Source organism: Podarcis pityusensis (assembly GCF_964106645.2).
Source record: "Podarcis pityusensis genome assembly, chromosome: 4".
Lineage (NCBI taxonomy): Eukaryota > Metazoa > Chordata > Lepidosauria > Squamata > Lacertidae > Podarcis > Podarcis pityusensis.
Genome location: NC_138027.1, coordinates 23452432 through 23470441, shown reverse-complemented (window position 1 = coordinate 23470441; position 18010 = coordinate 23452432). Strand labels below are relative to the sequence as shown.

The 18010-nt window shown below is 40.8% G+C and overlaps 1 protein-coding gene across 4 annotated transcripts in view; it reads left to right on the top strand.

Annotated features, from left to right (window-relative positions):
* The first annotated feature begins 680 nt into the window (after nt 1-680).
* The window catches only part of PSPC1 (paraspeckle component 1), a 57897-nt gene continuing 40567 nt past the window's right edge, over nt 681-18010 (top strand). For 2 of the 4 annotated variants that reach the window (XM_081002129.1, XM_081002130.1), the window contains exons 1-6: nt 683-1658; nt 4642-4943; nt 9509-9604; nt 10478-10674; nt 11233-11317; nt 12454-12553. In XM_081002129.1, the coding sequence (XP_080858255.1) occupies nt 960-1658; nt 4642-4943; nt 9509-9604; nt 10478-10674; nt 11233-11317; nt 12454-12553 (1479 nt within the window). In that variant the 5' untranslated portion in view covers nt 683-959. Of the gene's footprint in view, nt 1659-4641; nt 4944-9508; nt 9605-10477; nt 10675-11232; nt 11318-12453; nt 12554-13471; nt 13613-18010 lie in introns of those variants that run through there. The other 2 variants (XM_081002128.1, XM_081002127.1) reach the window with 2 other exon arrangements.

The following is an 18010-nucleotide window of genomic DNA, read 5'->3' as shown; positions in this document are numbered from 1 at the left end:
AGACACCAGTCCTGAGCGGCATGGCTGTTGCACCCTTCTTGCACCACCCTCCTCGGATCCCAGCCTTGCAAGACTCCTGGGGGGCACACGCGGTGGCATGGGGACGCAGCAGCTGTGCCCTCTTCAATCCCAGCCTCACCTTTGCTCTGGGATCGAGGGGCAGGCGACTGTTGCACCCTTTTTGTGCCACTCTCTCCAGATCCAAGCCTTGCAAGGCCTCTTGAGGAGGGTGGTGTGGGGATCACGTGAGGCTGTGGTCGAGGGGTGCATGGCTGCCACATCCCTTTCATGCCACCCTCCCCGAATGGTCTTGCAAAGTGGTGTAGGGCTGGCTCAGGGAGGGTGGTGGGAGGAGTGTGATCCCCTGAAAAATGGACCTGGGCAATGTCCCTGGCAGAACTCCCCCCACACTAAGCCCCTGCTTAGAGTGGATCCGTGGAGAGACATACCCTGCCCTCAGGCTCACACTCTAAAAGACACGGCACAAGAGGAAAAGCAAGTGCAGGCCCCAATTCTTAATCAGAGTTAATTTTTGGTTTTTTAAGTTTTTATTCCATTTTTTAAAAAGTTTAACAATGTAGGGCCTTTATATATTCTCAATATGAAAAATACAAAAACAAGAGACATTTCTTATTGTGACACCATATTTTAACTACTAAGAATCAAGTGCCCACAAAAAAGAAAAGAAAAACGGGGAAAATCTACAAACAGAAAACAATACAGTATTTGTTGAGTACATTGGTACATTGGAAAGCCATCTAATGATAAAAACTTTGCGTTTCAAGTTAAGGAGGTTGGAGCAGGGATGATTACTGTATTAACGAAGTGCTTCCTTTAGAATGAAACGTTTCCCCATAGTGATTGGTACCCCCGCTATCCCTTTCCAGGACTGAGATTCAGCGAACGCGGGGGACGTTTTCTTTTTGTCTCCGCGCATTGCCAAGGCTCCAGGCGCGAGGATGACACGCAGGCGCACTGAGCTTCCAAGCCGAGCGCGCTGCCCAGCGGCAGTTCAAACCTCGCGCGCCTGCGCACTAACAAAGCGGGAGGCGAGATGGAGGGGGCGGGGCGGCGTTACGAGTCGTCAGCGAGTTAGGGCTCCCGCCGCCATTTTGGGTTGGGTTTCTTTTTCCTTTTTTGTGTGCGCGTGTGTCTGCGCGCGCGCGCAGCTTGTCCCTCCGTCGCCGGTGGCCGAAAGAAACGGCTTCGGCGCCCGAGAGCTGATCTCCGTCGCCCGCCTCCTCTCGTCTCCTCTCCGCAGCAGCGTCGCCTCCCTCGGCGCGATGTCGGCGAACAGGAACCTGAAGCAAGTGAGGATTGAGAACAGCTCCCCGGCGGCCGCCCCGCCGATCAGCATGGTGGGCGGCGGCAGCATGAAAGGGCTGCGCGGTCTGGAGCCTCCGCCGGACAACGAAGCGGCGGCGGCCATGGTGATGGTGAAGGAGGAAGAGGAGCAGGGCGGCGGCGCCGGCTTCACCGTCGACATCAAGAGCTTCCTGAAGCCCGGCGAGAAGAGCTACACGCAGCGGTGCCGCCTCTTCGTGGGGAACCTGCCCACCGACATCACCGAGGAGGACTTCAAGCGCCTCTTCGAGCGCTACGGGGAGCCCAGCGAGGTCTTCATTAACCGGGACCGCGGCTTCGGCTTCATTCGGCTGGTGAGGAAGCGTGCCCGGGGTTTCCCTTGGAAATGGTGTCTGTGTGTGAGAGAGAGAGTCTGTGTGTGTGTGAGAGAGAAGAATGAGAGGAAAATGTTCCAGTGTCCGTCCTCGCTCTACTTCTCTCCCCCCACCCCGCTCACGTGTGAACGAGGCCGTAACGTGTCCATCCCTGCTCGCCCCCTCACTCGGGAACGGCTCTGCTGCAGAAACCGAGTGCGCGCGCACGAGCGAGCCACACTCCTCCCGATAGACGCGCGTACACACACACATTCACACAAGCCCCCACCCCGCGAAGCCGCTGTGCACGCGGGTGGCCTCCTCCCCTCCTTTCACGTGCCTCCTGTAAGTACGTGGGGCTACGACTTTTCCTTCCGTTTGCCGTTGTCCTCCGTAACCCACGTTCACAGCCAGTTTTGATGATGAATGAATGGCTTTTGTTCATTTGCAGCCATGGAGCCGATTTTCTGTCCTTCAAACACCCCAGGAGCAACTGATGTGGATCCTGTATGAAGCTGTTCAGAGGAAAGGCCCCCCAACAGAAATACCATTGACGATTCTTAGAATTGTAGAGTTGGAAAGGACCTCGAGGATCATCTAGTCCACCCCCCCATGCAGGAATACAGTGGAACCTCAGGTTGCGGACATAATCTGTGACGGATGCATGTCTGCAACCCGCAGCGCTCGCAAATAGAAGCGGCACGCCTGCGCAAGCATGTGACGCGATTTAGCGTTTCTGCACATGCGCGAGCGGCGAAACCCAGAAGTAACTTGTTGTGGTACATCCGGGTTTGCCGTGGTGCGCCAACCCAGAAACACGTAACCAGAAGCAATCGTATCATGAGGTATGACTGTATGCAGATGTCCTATACTGGGATCAAACCGGCTGCAATAAGAACACTATGCTGTAGCCAGCTGAGCTATCCCATGGTCAAGAGTTAAAATGTTGTCCGCACCAATCCTGAAAAAGAGATAAAGCTGTTCCATATTCCCAAGCTCCATGACTATTTTCCTCAAGTTTGTGTCAAAATGGTTACCCCATTCAAGTATTTAATGGGTGGTCTCACATGTCTTCGTGTGACTGTGAGCCGCCACCTGCGTTTTCCCCATCCTCATATATCATCTGCCCATCTAATTGGTTCCACCATTCTTTATAACAGTTGCATGCCGCAATACAGTAGGTGGCTGAGGAGACACATTGTGTTTTAAATTATAAAATTTAAATTATACTGCTTGGTCTATATTCAGGCTGCTCCACAAATCTAACATCATGGGTTGATAGAAAGCAGGACTAACTTTTCTTTGTGCCCGAAATGCAGCAACATTGGTCAGGCATTCCTACTGAGCTCTTCAAACTTAGTTCTAATCATAATTAACATGTATTATCCCCACTTGCTCTGATAAGCAGACATTGACGGGATATTGGAACCAATTCACAACCTTTTTGAAAACTATTTAGGCTTCTCTTGCTGCCTCATGATAAAGGGCTATTTTTACACGTCCTCCTGTTTCTTGCACCAACAGAATTTCTGTGAGGGACACGGTGGCTTCTTAATGCTAAGTGGGACTGGGGACCTCAGCAAACACCTAGGGATGTTTGAGGGTACTGTAGTGCCCCCAGGTGCCACATTGGTTCCCCCAGCTTTAAGATATTCCTCCTTCCCCAACACCAAACTGAGATTATTTTGGAATATTTATGGGACTTCTATGCTGCCCACTAATTGAGGTTCTTTGAGCAGCGTAAAAATTACATGGCATTCATAGATAAAAAGGTGGGGGATGCTCGTAAATAATAGTCAGGGGTTTCTATGGAGGAAGAAAAGCTGACTCAGGTGTGGATGTGTGGATGGTTTGACTTTGTGTTGCCTAGGCTTTCAAGCTCCAAAACAACCCCCAACCTTCCTCCCATCTTCACATCAGGGGATGTTGCAGTGATCACAGTTCACCTGCTAGGGGGATGATTGGTTTGTTTTTGTTCTTATTTTTATCATGCATTTTGTGTTGTTTATCATGTATTTTTATGTTGTGAACTGCCCTATGAGTTACAAATGACGAGTGGTATACAAATTAATAATAATAATAATTCCCAAACACCTCTGTAGATTCAAAGCAGGGTTTGAAATTAGCAGGGTGCCAGGCGCATTTTGCACCTAAAGATTCTCCATTTGTGAGCATCTCAAAAGGATTGGGTGCCATTTTTTTGTGCCTGGCTGACACTCAAGGATTACAGAAATGTATGTGCCTTGAAGCCTCAAAGTATATGTTACAGATAGGCAATATGTTAAGGAGTTTAACAATAAGGAGTAGGGTGTTTTGAAAACTGAAGTAGGGTGCCAATATTTTTATTAAACATTCATTAAGAATTTCTGCTAAAATGTGATATTAACAATGTGTCACTTATGTGAATTGCGTATTAATTCATGCTTATCAAAAAAATAAAGTGTTGCCGACACACACACCCCAGCGGCGACTAGACATTCTGTTTTGGCGCCCACAACCCAGGTCCTAGAAGCCATTTGACCCCTAACTTTTCTATCCCAGTTTCTAACACTGATTCAAAGTTATAAAGAAGACAGGTTGCTCACCATGTATGCTAGAGGGCAATGGAGAGTGGAATTGTTGAAGCCTGGTCATAGAAAATCAGAAACAGAATACAGAGTACTTGCAGATTTAAAGTACATAGGGTGGGATTCACCTAACCAGCCCTGTCTATGGAAGCCCCGCACAAGGACTTCAGCTTGCATAATGTGGCTTCCCCTTTACATGCATTCTGAAATTGACTTGGGGTTGTGCATTGGGAGAACCCCCAGAACAGTGCTGGGAGATGGGTATTGTTCCATCTGGCAAGCTGGAATGCTTGCATAGCTGGAAAAATTTGAAAAGCGCAAAGTTGAATTCCCCCCATAAAATGTTGAAATGAATTATTGGTGTGTTATATTCAACTGTGCATTATGTGTATATGTTTTTTTTTTTTCCTGAAAAGGAATCCAGGACACTAGCTGAAATTGCAAAGGCAGAACTCGATGGAACTATTTTGAAGAGCAGACCACTTCGAATTCGTTTTGCTACTCATGGAGCTGCTTTAACAGTAAAGAATCTTTCACCTGTTGTTTCCAATGAGCTTCTGGAACAAGCTTTCTCTCAATTTGGCCCTGTGGAAAGAGCTGTTGTTGTAGTAGATGATCGTGGTAGAGCAACTGGGAAAGGTTTCGTAGAGTTTGCTGCAAAACCCCCAGCACGTAAAGCTCTAGAAAGATGCAACGATGGAGCATTCCTGCTGACGACGTAAGTTCCTGATTGAATTTATTGTGGTATATGTATAAAGAAAACTATGTAATTGGACTATCTGATAAAGTAGCAATAGAAGTAGCTCAAAACTCTTGGAAATTTGAATTGGTCTCAGAACCTAGTTTAGATTTCTTCTTTTTCAGCCTAAAAAAGCTGATAGTGACAGTGGCTTCTGTGAAAGATTATGACTCTACTTTATAGCAAGTATATATTACAGATTTCAGAGGCATCCAAGGCAGGGGGAAGTACAGTGGTGCCCCGCAAGACGAATGCCTCGCAAGACGGAAAACCCGCTAGACGAAAGGGTTTTCCGTTTTGGAGGTGCTTCGCAAAACGAATTTCCTATGTGCTTGCTTCGCAAGACGAAAATGTCTTGCGAGTTCCTGCGGGGTTTCCCCCCCCCTTTTCCCAAGCCGCTAAACCGCTTATCAGCTGATGGCTAAGCCGCTTATCAGCTGATCTTTAAGCCGCTTAACAGCTGATGCTAAGCCGCTTATCAACTGATCTTTAAGCCGCTTATCAGCTGATGCTAAGCCGCTTATCAGCTGATGGCTAAGCCGCTTATCAGCTGATCTTTAAGCCGCTTATCAGCTGATGCTAAGCCGCTTATCAGCTGATCTTTAAGCCGCTTAACAGCTGATCGTTAAGCCACTTATCAGCTGATCTTTAAGCCGCTTATCAGCTGATCGTTAAGCCGCTTATCAGCTGATCTTTAAGCCAGCTAAGCCGCTAATACTGTAGCGCTAAGCCGCTAAACCTCTAATGGGCTTGCTTCGCAAGACGAAAAAACCCGCAAGACGAAGAGACTCGCGGAACGGATTCTTTTCGTCTTGCGAGGCACCACTGTATAAGAGAATGATTTTAATCCTCATGCTACTTTGCAGCCCTTAATTGAAGGGTCTTGCACCATAGCAGTCTAGTCTGAGAGGTGATGATGAGTTTAAATTCAGCACTTATCTGCTGTATCATGCTGGCTTTTCTACTCATAGTCCTTAGTCTGCATATTTGAAAGATATTGTGTAAGATGTTGGTTTTTAATGTTTGATGTTTTATTATGTTTTCACATATGCCGTAAACTGCCCAGAGTGGCTGGGGAAACACAGCCAGATGGGCAGGATATAAATAATAAAATTTTTATTTATTATTATTAAATATGGTAGTTATCACTTGGATAAAATGTTACTATGCAGAGACATAGGAGAAAGCCTGCTCCTAATCTAAGACATTTAGTTATTACTCCCATTTTAGCAAGATGGTATTAACCCTTCTAACTATTCTGCCCATTGCTCCTTGATAGTGATTCCGGCATGTCTGAAACATAATGTAGATTCTAGACACAGTGCAGCTTAGCTAATGTTGTACCCAAAAATCCCATATTCATTGCTCTGGAATAAAATCTTAGTTTATGTGAGCATGAATTTGTTGGGTCAATCCCAACTCTGTGAAATAAGTGATGCCCATCTGCTTAATATGCAGAAGGTCCAGGGTTAATTTCGATGAAATTGAGCAGCAAGCAAAACTTACTCTACCAATTGTAGAGTACAAAACTGTAAGAAGAAGGCAGAGAGTACAAAAAAACCCCCACAATACAATGATGAGGCAAGACCTGAAGCCTTAGATGAACTTTCTCCAAGAGGCAAGTTTAGGGTAAATTCATTTATCCTTGAAGCCAGCCTAGACAGAAGACCAACATTGTATAGGATGTAGCTGACAATTTTCCATTTTTGGTGAACCTGCAAGCAACCAAGGAATAGATTTAAGTAGCACTGAGATGTTGATGCAAAAGTATCCCAAGGTATTGTCCTCAGCAGGAAGTGATCTGACCATAACAAGTGGCGGATGTCAATATTCACAACTTTCATATAACCTCTCCAGTTGAGAAAACAAGGTTCAGATTGTGGCCTGCCACATGTGTTTGGCTGATGACATGTTGGGACAGCCCCATTGTCGTCATGGCAGCTATGAAGTCCTGAGCCACCCTAGAGCCTGTTGCCTCAGCATGGATGAGAAGTCCCCAAAACCATCAGTATTGGAGTCTACCTCAGACACTAGCTCTTGTCACCTCAGGCAATGAGATTGCTGGACAGCAAGACTGGTAGTAAACCAGCAGAGTCCCTAACCTTTATCAATTCCCCAAACCCAGGAACACACATAATGGCGTGGGAAGGCATGTTCAGTTAAAATTCCCAAAGGTTGTTACTGTAATTTAAACTTTGTTTACGACTGTCAAAATGTCGGTGGCGTGTCACTTAATATGATAATTTCCTCTTCTTTGTATGCTTTAGCCACAAACACAGGTGATCACTCTGTCTGTTTGTTGGGCTAAGAACTGGCCCTGAAATGATATGTTGTAAAATAATAATTGCTTTTATAATTCCATGCTTGGTACATATATAACCATGGCACTTTGATATGTTTCTTTGTATCCAGTTATGTAAGCCTCTCCCCCTGTAGTAAATCTTTCAGGAATTTTTGTTGCAAATGGGATTATTTTAATCAGCCACTGAACTGTAATGAAGTACTAGGTGCAACAGACCTTAAAACAGTTGGCTTGAAATACATTTTGCTCAGTAGAGAATGCTGCCGGTTTCTGTGGACGTTGAGGTTCCAATGCATATTCTATGGAATTTTGAGTTAGGCCCTTTTAGTGTTCAGATTGTTAGTATTCACAGAGAGCTAAATAAGCTTTCAGAATCCTTTTAGAAGTAAAAATGTGTCACCAATAATAAAGCTACAAAGCTATCGTAAATCTGCTCTGAAGTTGCTCAGAATGGCAGCAGCCATTTTTCTTACTGAATCAGCTGCAGGCTTGGATAAATCAAACTTCTTCAACAAGTGGGCCTGGCCTTGGCCTGCTCTTCCCCCAAAACACCCTGTTGTGGAGTATTGTGCTGGCAGTGGGAATAACACAGGTAGCTCCTTAACTGCCCATACCTTTGGTAAGCTCAGTGAGGGCTTCAGCAGTTGCCTGCAGTCAGTGGAGCCCAGCTTTGAGGTTTTATAAACTCAAGGTATGTAAAAAATATTTCAAGGCTATGCTATGAAGTTAAAATAACAATCCGGTAAGGAATATGAAATAGCATAAAGAAAAAAATACAAAACAGCCAGGTTCACAGCCATTACTTCAAAATACAGTGGTACCTCGGGTTACATATGCTTCAGGTTACAGACTCCGCTAACCCAGAAATATTACCTCGGGTTAAGAACTTTGCTTCAGGATGAGAACAGAAATCGTGCAGCGGCAGCACAGCGGCAGCAGGAGGCCCCATTAGCTAAAGTGGTCTTCAGGTTAAGAACAGTTTCGGTTAAGAACAGACCTCCAGAACGAATTAAGTTCTTAACCTGAGGTACTGCTGTAAAGTACATTCTCTACTTGGTGAATTAAAGGTAACAACAAACCATATTGATGCAGAAAGAATACAAAGTTAATGTTATGAATAATTGCATTTTCCATCTCCATGTTTGGCTGACATGTAAGCAACAAATGGCTGCCAAATGGAAGTAAAATCCATAAATTTAGCTGCACCCTGAGATACCCTTCATTTATAAGCCAGTTTCTCAGAAATAAAAATAAACATTACCTTATTGAACCAAATTAAAGAAAAACCAAGGACTCCTTTCAGCCATATGATATGGTCAAATGATCAGCTTCTAATAGATTTACATAATAACTCCATTCAATTAATCAAAAATTGATAAAAGACAGAGTTTGGAGTTCAAAGGCACTGGTATACCTATTATTTTATTACCTTTTCCCAAAATTTGTACACATGTTTCCAAGACCACTACATGAGCCAATAGATTCTGTTAGGTTTTGTTAAATAAAAATAAATGTTGTTTGACACAGCGGGTTGATTGTTAACTCATGGTGACTTTAATCATTAAAAAACAACAACATTAAATCAACATTTTCTGTTTATTGTTTAGGTACTTCGTAAACAAGTATGTACTAATTAGTTGCTATAACCATAAATAACACATTGATTTAAAGTGGATCATGTCTTTATATAGCCTACTTTAGAAAAATGATAGAATTTGTATATAAAAATGCTTTGGATCATGTCAAGCTTAATTATAACTTAATGCCTGGGATCATGTCAAGCTACATTAGAATTACATTGACTTGTTTCATGTAAACAGCACAATATGTAATTTTGTTTAAAATCTTTTTGTCATATAGTCACCCTGCACCATCTCACACAAAATAAAATGCTCTCCCTAAGAAGCAAAAGCTGCCAGTAGTTACTTAGTATATTGGGGTTCTTTATGAGATGGAAGGTAACTGTCCATGTCCTTTCATCGTTAGTCATAAATATGTATGGCTATCAACTCTGAGCCAATTAATTTGTATGCACCCTGCTGTTTATATGCAAGCAATATTCCTTAAGTCATTTTTGCTTACAGACTCAACATGCAGATTTTGCTTATTTGTGCTATTTGATAAGTGAACTGGGGACACTGGCATATTATGGCATATTATATTAATAATTGGTATATTAGATTCTGTCGCAGCTTCATTTTACAGGAGTTTGTTTCATTTATAATGTTGTTTTCTTTTTAAGAACCCCTCGACCAGTAATTGTAGAACCTATGGAGCAATTTGATGATGAAGATGGGCTGCCTGAGAAATTAATGCAAAAAACACAACAATATCATAAGTACGTTTTATACATTCACATTATAGAATATTAGAAAACAGGAAGTAAAGCTTTAACTCCTGAGAGGTGTGGATGTAATTCAAAAACTTGATTGTTGGTACCAGTAAAGCTAGCCATGACAATATACCTTTATTTAAAATAGATTGGTGACATATAATATGAACTAGGGGGAAACTGTCATGTTGAAGGGCTCTGTTTTTGCCACAACAGAAGTGAAAGCTAATGGATAAGGATGCATAAAATTAGAATGCATCTCACTGGCCTCAGCCATAACAAAACTTATGAAATATCCTCACATTCCACACCAAAAAAAGCTGGCTGAATTAGAAATAGTGCAAGAGATGGGGCTAGCTCTAGCTTTTGGAGGGCTCTTGGTAAGATTTTGAACTCCTCCCCCTGCTTTGATGAGTGTCATGATCGCTTTTCCTCTTTGCCCAATCGGTTTCTCCCTCCCTCTCAGGATTGTGTCCAAAGGGATCAGTGGCAGGTAGTGAGGGGCACTGTCCCTTGCTGTCTCCTTGGTTGCTTATATGAGAGGTTCCCTGACTGAGAAATAGGGGCTGCACAGTAGCAAGCTGTTGGGAGAAGGTTCTGTCTACTGCACCAATGTGCCCCAATTGATTAAAAAAATTGCCCTGAACTGTTCCTCTTTCTATGAGTTTCATGCAGATGTGTGTTTTGAACACACAGGTGTGTTGCCTCTACATCTTGTTTGGCTTTAAATGACCTAGATATAAGTAAAGAAATGAATTCTTTTATTTAGAATGCGTAAGGAAGACTTGCTTAAATAATGGAGAAATTTGTCAGTTAACTGCATTTTGCTGTGCCATTTATGAATGCATTCTGTTCATGTGAAATGTGATGTGCTCCTAGGGAAAGAGAACAGCCACCACGTTTTGCTCAACCTGGAACATTTGAATTTGAGTATGCTTCACGATGGAAGGCTCTTGATGAAATGGAAAAGCAACAGCGGGAACAAGTTGATAGAAACATTAGAGAAGCTAAGGAGAAACTGGAGGCAGAGATGGAAGCAGCTCGACATGAGCACCAGTTAATGCTGATGAGACAAGGTATTTTGCATCCCTATTCTGTAATTTTTATTGCATAAACTGAATAATTACTGAAAGTGGTCTGTGTTGTCGCAGGAAATATATATCTAAAGTGTCTATACATTGTGAACATTTTCATACTTTTACAAGCCACAAGCAGGGATTTTTCAGGAAGTTTGTGCAATGTCCAGAGCTACCTGTAGGTAACCATACTATGACCAAACTTATTTGACACTTTGTATATGCTCTGATGCTATGTTCTACTCCATGACCCACAAATGCAAGCTTGCCTCCATTGAAATATTTTACTCCAGCCTTTATAAATGCACTAGGTCAGGAGTGAGCAACCATTGTTCCTTTTGTTATTAATGTATGCAGCATGTGTAATTCCTTTTTTTAAAAAAATCACAGTAGCAAAATAATAATAATACTGTGACTGGGGTCTAAAGTGCACATGTAATCTGAGACATAGTTTATAGGTAACATAACTTTTCATTGTGCTTTTTACTGTCCATTTTTATATTGATAACTGTTCCTGTTAAAATGATAATTGCAAGCTGCTGCTTTGACTTTTCACAGATCTTATGAGGCGTCAGGAAGAATTGAGACGTTTGGAAGAACTTAGAAATCAGGAGCTACAGAAACGAAAGCAAATACAATTGAGGTATTCTATAAATCCACGCTAGAGGGCAATAGTCCTTAGATGTGTGAAATGAGATTTCATAACTCAAGAGATACCATTTTAAAACTAGCTCTAGTCCTCTGTAGCCTTTAAAACACATACATAGTGAATTGACTACTTAGAGACTGACTACAAAGTCCCATGACCATGACACAGATGTGGGAAGTTGTGTCAGTAGCTGCCAGGGCTAGTGCCTTGTTTTCTTGATGCAACGCTTATGATGCCTTCTCTCCATCATTTTAGTTAAAGGAATTATAGTATAGTAATTCAGGAACCTTAGAACTTGTTATAAAACCATTGCTTATATTTTACTATGTTGAATGTTTACATAGGTTCTTGAGGTACCTAAAAGTAACATGGGGCGAGGATCAAATCACTCCAAAATGCTTGTGAGTTGTTTAAAAACAGGGTATTAGAAGCTCAATTGGAGTCTATACTGCAGATAAGGAAAGGTATTATGAAGGCCAAGATGATGCCAGCATGGCTAATGAGCAGAGTCAAAGAAGCTATTATAGGCAAGAAGGCATCCTTCAAAAAATGGAAGTCTTGTCCAAATGAAGAGAACAAAAAAAGAATACAAATTTTGGCATCTGGTTGGCCACTGCAAGAACAGGGCAATTGGCCTGATCCAGCAGGCTCTTACGTTCTTATTGATGGAGAAAGTGGTCAAAATACAACAAATAAAGCAGAGAACAGTAGATGGATGATGATATCATCACCATCAATTAAATTTCTATACTGCCCTTCAACCAAAGATCACAGGGCAGTTTATAGTATAAAAACACAAGGATATGTAACATAATAACAAACAAAAACAATAACCCTTCCACATAGGGCCATAGATAGTTTAATTAGCCGAAGGCTTGGGAAGAAAAATGTTTTTGCCTGGTACAGGAAGCTACTGCAGAAAAGGCCCGTTCCAGACCTCTTGAGGAGGCACAGGAAGAAAGGCTTCAGATGATGATTGCAGGGTCTGGGTTGGTTCATATTGGGGCTATAGTTCTTCTAAGATTGAAAATCATGTTTTTGTGATATTGGAAGGGAAGGATTTTATAGTTTTTGGAATGAAAAGATGTAATAAGTATCTTAGGAAGATGCATTCTGTGCAAAACCATTAGACATGAGGAAGAACATAGGCGCCGTGAAGAAGAGATGTTGCGCCAAGAGGAATTGAGAAGACAGCAGGAAGGAGGATTTAAGTCCAATTTCATGGATAATGTAAGTAGAACTCTTATTTACTGAAATGGACACATGCTTTTCCTAAACCTGTTAGTGATAAAAGTATCATCTTCCTGTCTGCCTTTACTTTCTCTCCATTATAACTTACTTTCTTTAAAAGTTATTCCTGGAACCATTGTAATGATCTAATATTTGTCATAACTCCATAACAGAAAACAGTGGCCACATCTCTAAAGTAATAATGATTACTAACATAAATGATTACCCCCTTTCCTTTTCATATTCATTTCTAACTTATGTTGTCTATGGCTTAGATTCTAAGCATTAGTCCTAATAGAACAGAAACTACTGTCTGTACAATCCTCTGCACTGAGAGCAACTTTCAGAAAAAGCATGTGTTTCAGCTTTCCCAGGACTGTACTGCTTGTAATTTCCTTTGTGTCAAATTTGCACACACAAAAATGCCATTAATTCAACTCTGATTTTGTCTGCCATGGAAGACTTTGTAGTACACATGAAGCAAGTGCGATATGATGAGAAACTAGTATACGGAAACGCAAATAAAGGGTATTTTTGTTCCATTGTTGCTTTCCTCTTCTACATGGTAACAGTAAAAATGAAGAAATAATTATTGTAAATCACCTCAAATAATTATTCCGATGCAGAATTGCTAGATAGTGTCTTCTGTACATATACATACAAAATAATAATCTGGGAACATTTTCTATATCCTATTTAAAGATGTGTCCAGAAACAAACAGCTTCTAATGGTTTTGTCAAAGGCAAAAAAAGAAATACTGATGATTAAATGAAAGTGGAAGTAGTACAAAGAGAGGGGGAGAGCATTTCTTGAAAGCAGAGAAGGGTCAGAATTGTCATTTGGACCCTGTTGAAGTCATCCTTCAGGTTCATCTGTAAGAGGATATGTTTTTTAATGCAGGTTGTATTTGTCCATAGGAAGGAAATACAACTATAGCCACATTGGTATCCCTCTCCTGTCATTCACTGTAGCAGATGGGTCAGATGCCTGGACTCCTACCCTAGAGTCAAGATGCAAAATTTCCAGAATTTTTGAATACAAGGGGGGAAATTGCTTGGAAATTTGGGGAAACATGTAAGTTTGCAATATTTGGGCACCTAATCTAAAATTACTACTTTTAAGAATAGAAAATATATTATGTAAACGAGGGGGCGCATACTTGTGTGAGAGAGCACATACTTAGGAAGCAGAAATTTCTAGATTCAGTCCCTGGCACTTTTAAGTTAGAAAAGAAATCTGACAGCAGGTAATGAGAGAGACCTGTCTGAGATGCTAGAGAGCTACAGCTAGTCATAGAATGATAGAATTGTAGAGTTGGAAGGGAATCTCAACAAAAGCATAATTTTAAAAGAGAAAATGATTCCTAAGACAGTTTCCATGTTTTCCATGGAATTTTTAAATAAAACTTTGGAAAAATGCTTCCCTCTACTTTCATATCTATATTGAAAGTTCAACTGCATGAATGGTTAGGAAGGTGCTATATAGTATGTTTTATAACTATGCTCACCTCTCATATTTAAACTTATATGGAGGTGAAATTCCCTAGAGAAGTTTGCTGAAATAAAATAACCAGAGTTTGCTGTTTTCCCACAGTTCTGTTATATGTCCTCGTATGGGTCTTAAATTCTGCTGTGCCTGCACCATTCTTAAGTGTTTTTTTCCCCTCTGATTATTCATTTGTGTTGCACCTTTGATCCTTTATTGTCCCTGGTGATTTTTCTTCAAAGCTGGCGTGTGGAATGATTTGTAAAGACTTTAGTTATGCTCTTCACCCAAGTGTTTCTAACTTTAATTGGAGAAAAGTCTTCAAATCATCTCCTGGAATTTTAAAAAAAGTGTTATATTACAATTTTATGCATTTATTTTTTCTCATTTATGCTGTAGCAGATATGATTAATGCATGATTGTGCAGCAGTCAGTTACTCCGGCAGATTGTATTAGTCGCCTCCACTGAATTGTGTTCAGGGTGCTGTGAGATGCATGAAAACTGCTGTGCATACATGCAAACCATCAGTTGGTTTGTGAGAAATCCTCGTAAGGCAAATGTTATTAATGATGAAGATTAAATGATACATATTATCTGCTCATTTTCTTTAGCATGGGGAGGGGATATGAAACATAGGTTGTGAAATGTGTTGCACTTTTTAAAAAAACCCACCTTTAACCTAATGGATAGGGCGAGTTTTAAACAATATCTACATAATCTGGCATACTAATTTATAGTAAGTGGAATATATATGTAAATTCACAATATGCTATTTATTGAGTTATAACTTAACAATTTTGAAACTGTATTTGGTTGGTACTGTCCAACATGCACCCATAAATTTTATCATTTGGAGGCCTATCTTCTGTGGATATGACTAGTGGCTGTGACTACTTGAAGTGGTGATCTGAGCATTTTACGAAATATGCTGTTCGAAAGAGGATAATCATTTAATGTAGCAGGTAGCTGAAAGTTTGGGGTGGGGGAGAGATGTTCATTTTGCTTTCATTCCCCATAATTTGCTTCTAAATCTACTTTGAAAAAGAAGTTGTTTTCAAGATGTTGCAAGATAGATGTAATTGCACTTGCTTGTAAGTAGCAGTAATAATTATTATCTTGAGGCTAATGTGCTTCAGCAGCAACACTTCATGACTACTTTCCATAAAGCTGGTATGACATTTTTGCTCTATAAGTTAATGTTATGTTGGAATGTAGTATCATCCAGCTGTGTGTAGTTACTTAGCTAATGTTTACCTACAGTTTAATAACCTTTCAAAGTACTACAAAACCTGAAAGATTCTATAGCATTTTATGTAGTTGTGGGTCTTGGTCCAGCGGGTTAGCTTTTATGTAGAGAGCCCTGTTTGTCCAGGGCTTTTTCTGCTCTCTTCCAGAGGAAAATATGGGTGGTGCTCATGCATTCTGAACATTTTCTCGTGAAAAAAAGAGGGTGATCTAACTATACTAGTAGGGGGAAAATTTCACTCATATGTTTTCCTTGCTTTGTTAGAAGGGCACATCATCTACTCTCTTCCAATGAATGTGGATAAAACCTGCATGTGTGAAGTCTGGACAAGTTGCATATTAAATTAAGCATTTATGCTAATGTCTTTTCTATAATTTTGTAAACGTTTTAACGTAAAACGCTCCAAGTGAGTTGGCAGGTGCCTCCATTGCTACCTCTTAAAAGTTAGAAGGAAGACAGTGCAATAAACAGCTTTGCTTGTGTAACCCTAGTTAGCACAGAGTTATATGCCATGCGAAGTCCACATGGCATAGCCATGTACATGCTGTACCCCTTTTAATCTCAGAATCTGCTGTGAACCTTAAAGAGAGGCCCATCCTCAGCTTAGGTAGATTTTCTTCTCGTAGAGTTGTGAACTTGCAAGAGGAACGAACAGGACATGTGTGAGGGTTGGGTTTTGGGAAGTGGGTGGGTAGAAGAGTTCATGTGACTGGCAGCCAGTGCAGTTCCATGCCCAATTTAACAGGCTAGTTTTAACTCTTTAAAGCCTCTAAATGATTTGGGCCTGAACTACTTGAAGGACTTCCTTCACCCATATCTACATACCTGCACTCTTAAGATTAACAGCAGAGGTCTTCCCCATTTTTCTGCTGTTTTGGTTAGTGAGATTGGCCAGTACTGGAGAGACTTTTTTTCACCGAAGATTTTTTTCACTGTTTATGTCAAGTGATCTTTAAATTGGTAATGCTTTTTGGTTGTGATACATTTTTCATGTGCCTCATCTCCTTAAATTATGATTTGTTTTACGAGATGAGTTAAGGTAAAGACATCCTGTATCTTTGAATTTTAATATGTTAGTACCAGTAGAACCTTCTTATTCTGTCAAACAGCATGTAAGTGTTTTTAAATGAATGGGAAGGGAAAACAAAACTGGCTTGTGTAGATTTTTTGGCAGTACTACTTAACTTCTATTTTAATAATAATCTTTTTACTTTTGGTGAATCACACTGGGGTGGTTGACTGATTATAAAAATGTTTTATCTGTGTCGTCTCTCACATTTATTTTGACGGTGCCACTTTATAGAATTAAATTTGAAACAATTTTTTGTATGTATTTATAAACAACTTAAGTTTTGTTTCTTGAACTGTGAAAATAAGTCTACTTACGTAATCTTCAACATTTTTTAATTAAAAGGAAGGCATAAATGGTAAGTGTACTTGGAACCACAAAAAGAGTCCTTGTTTTTAGAGTTAACACAGAATTAATTTTCAGATACTTCTACTTGAGACATGTGTGTAGTTCATAAACAATATCAGCATATTAATTTAATTACAAGTTGCTAAATAAAGAAAACAGCTTACAATTTTATTGAAGCTATTTTACTATGGAAGTAAACAAACAAAAATTCTGCCAACCTTCAGTCGTGTCCCAGTAGATAGATAGGGTAGAATTCAACTGACAGTTACTCAGAGAATACTAATTGAAATGAATGGGCTTATATTAGTTGTGCTCATAAATTTCAGTGTGTACTCTGAGTAAGAGTTAGTTGAATTCCACCCACAGTTTACTATTCACATAGTTTGGGATAGTGCTTTTGGCCAGAGGAAAAGTTATTTAACTTGCCTACAGTGCAAATCACTGATAACTTAGGGTGCAGATTAGCACTTTTCTATTATCTTCCTAAAGCTAGCTTAAAAAGCAGTTCTGGGCAGTTTTGATGGTAAATATGAAATGTTTGTAATTTAATGCCTTTAATCAGTACATAGGTAAAAGCAATCATAAAATGAAATCATAAGAGAATTGTGGTAGAATATGTATTTTGCTTGCAGAAACTCCAGGTTCTATCCCCATCAACTTCTTTTAAAAGGATTAAACAGTAAGTGAGGCCACTGACAGAGACCTTGCAGTGCTGGTGCCAGATAGAGTAGGCCATACTTGGTTAGATGAAATGAGCATGATGTGAGGCAGCTTCCTATGTTTTGGAAAATTAAAAAGAGATTCCTGTTTTTGCATTTCACCAATAGATAATAAACTTAATAGTTCCTATACAGCAGGGGTGGCCAACTCCCAAGGGACTGCAGTCTACTTTCAGAATTAAAATCTGACAGTGATCTGCCCCTCTTTTTTAGGGGTTCAGGTAAAAGTGGTTGACCTTTTTATAGAGGAATGAAATACCCCGTTTTATGCCCATTTTGGGGGGGACCATGTTGGGGTTCCGTTTTGGGGACGACGACTTTGAAGGGGGAACAGGATTAGTCGCTCATCAAAACAGCTCTGTGAAAGCGTTTTGCCTCACAGCAAAAACTCCGTCTTCCATTACAGATATCAGGAGAAAATCCAGGCAGGGGAGAGGGGCCGGGTGCTCTTAGGCAAAGGCAAAGGAAAATGAGCCCACGTTCGACAGTAACCAGGGATGTCCAACAGGTTGCTCATTACCTACTGGTCGATCGTGTGGGGTCCATGGTCGATTGTGGGACCCCAACACCCCCCCCCCAAAAAAAGCT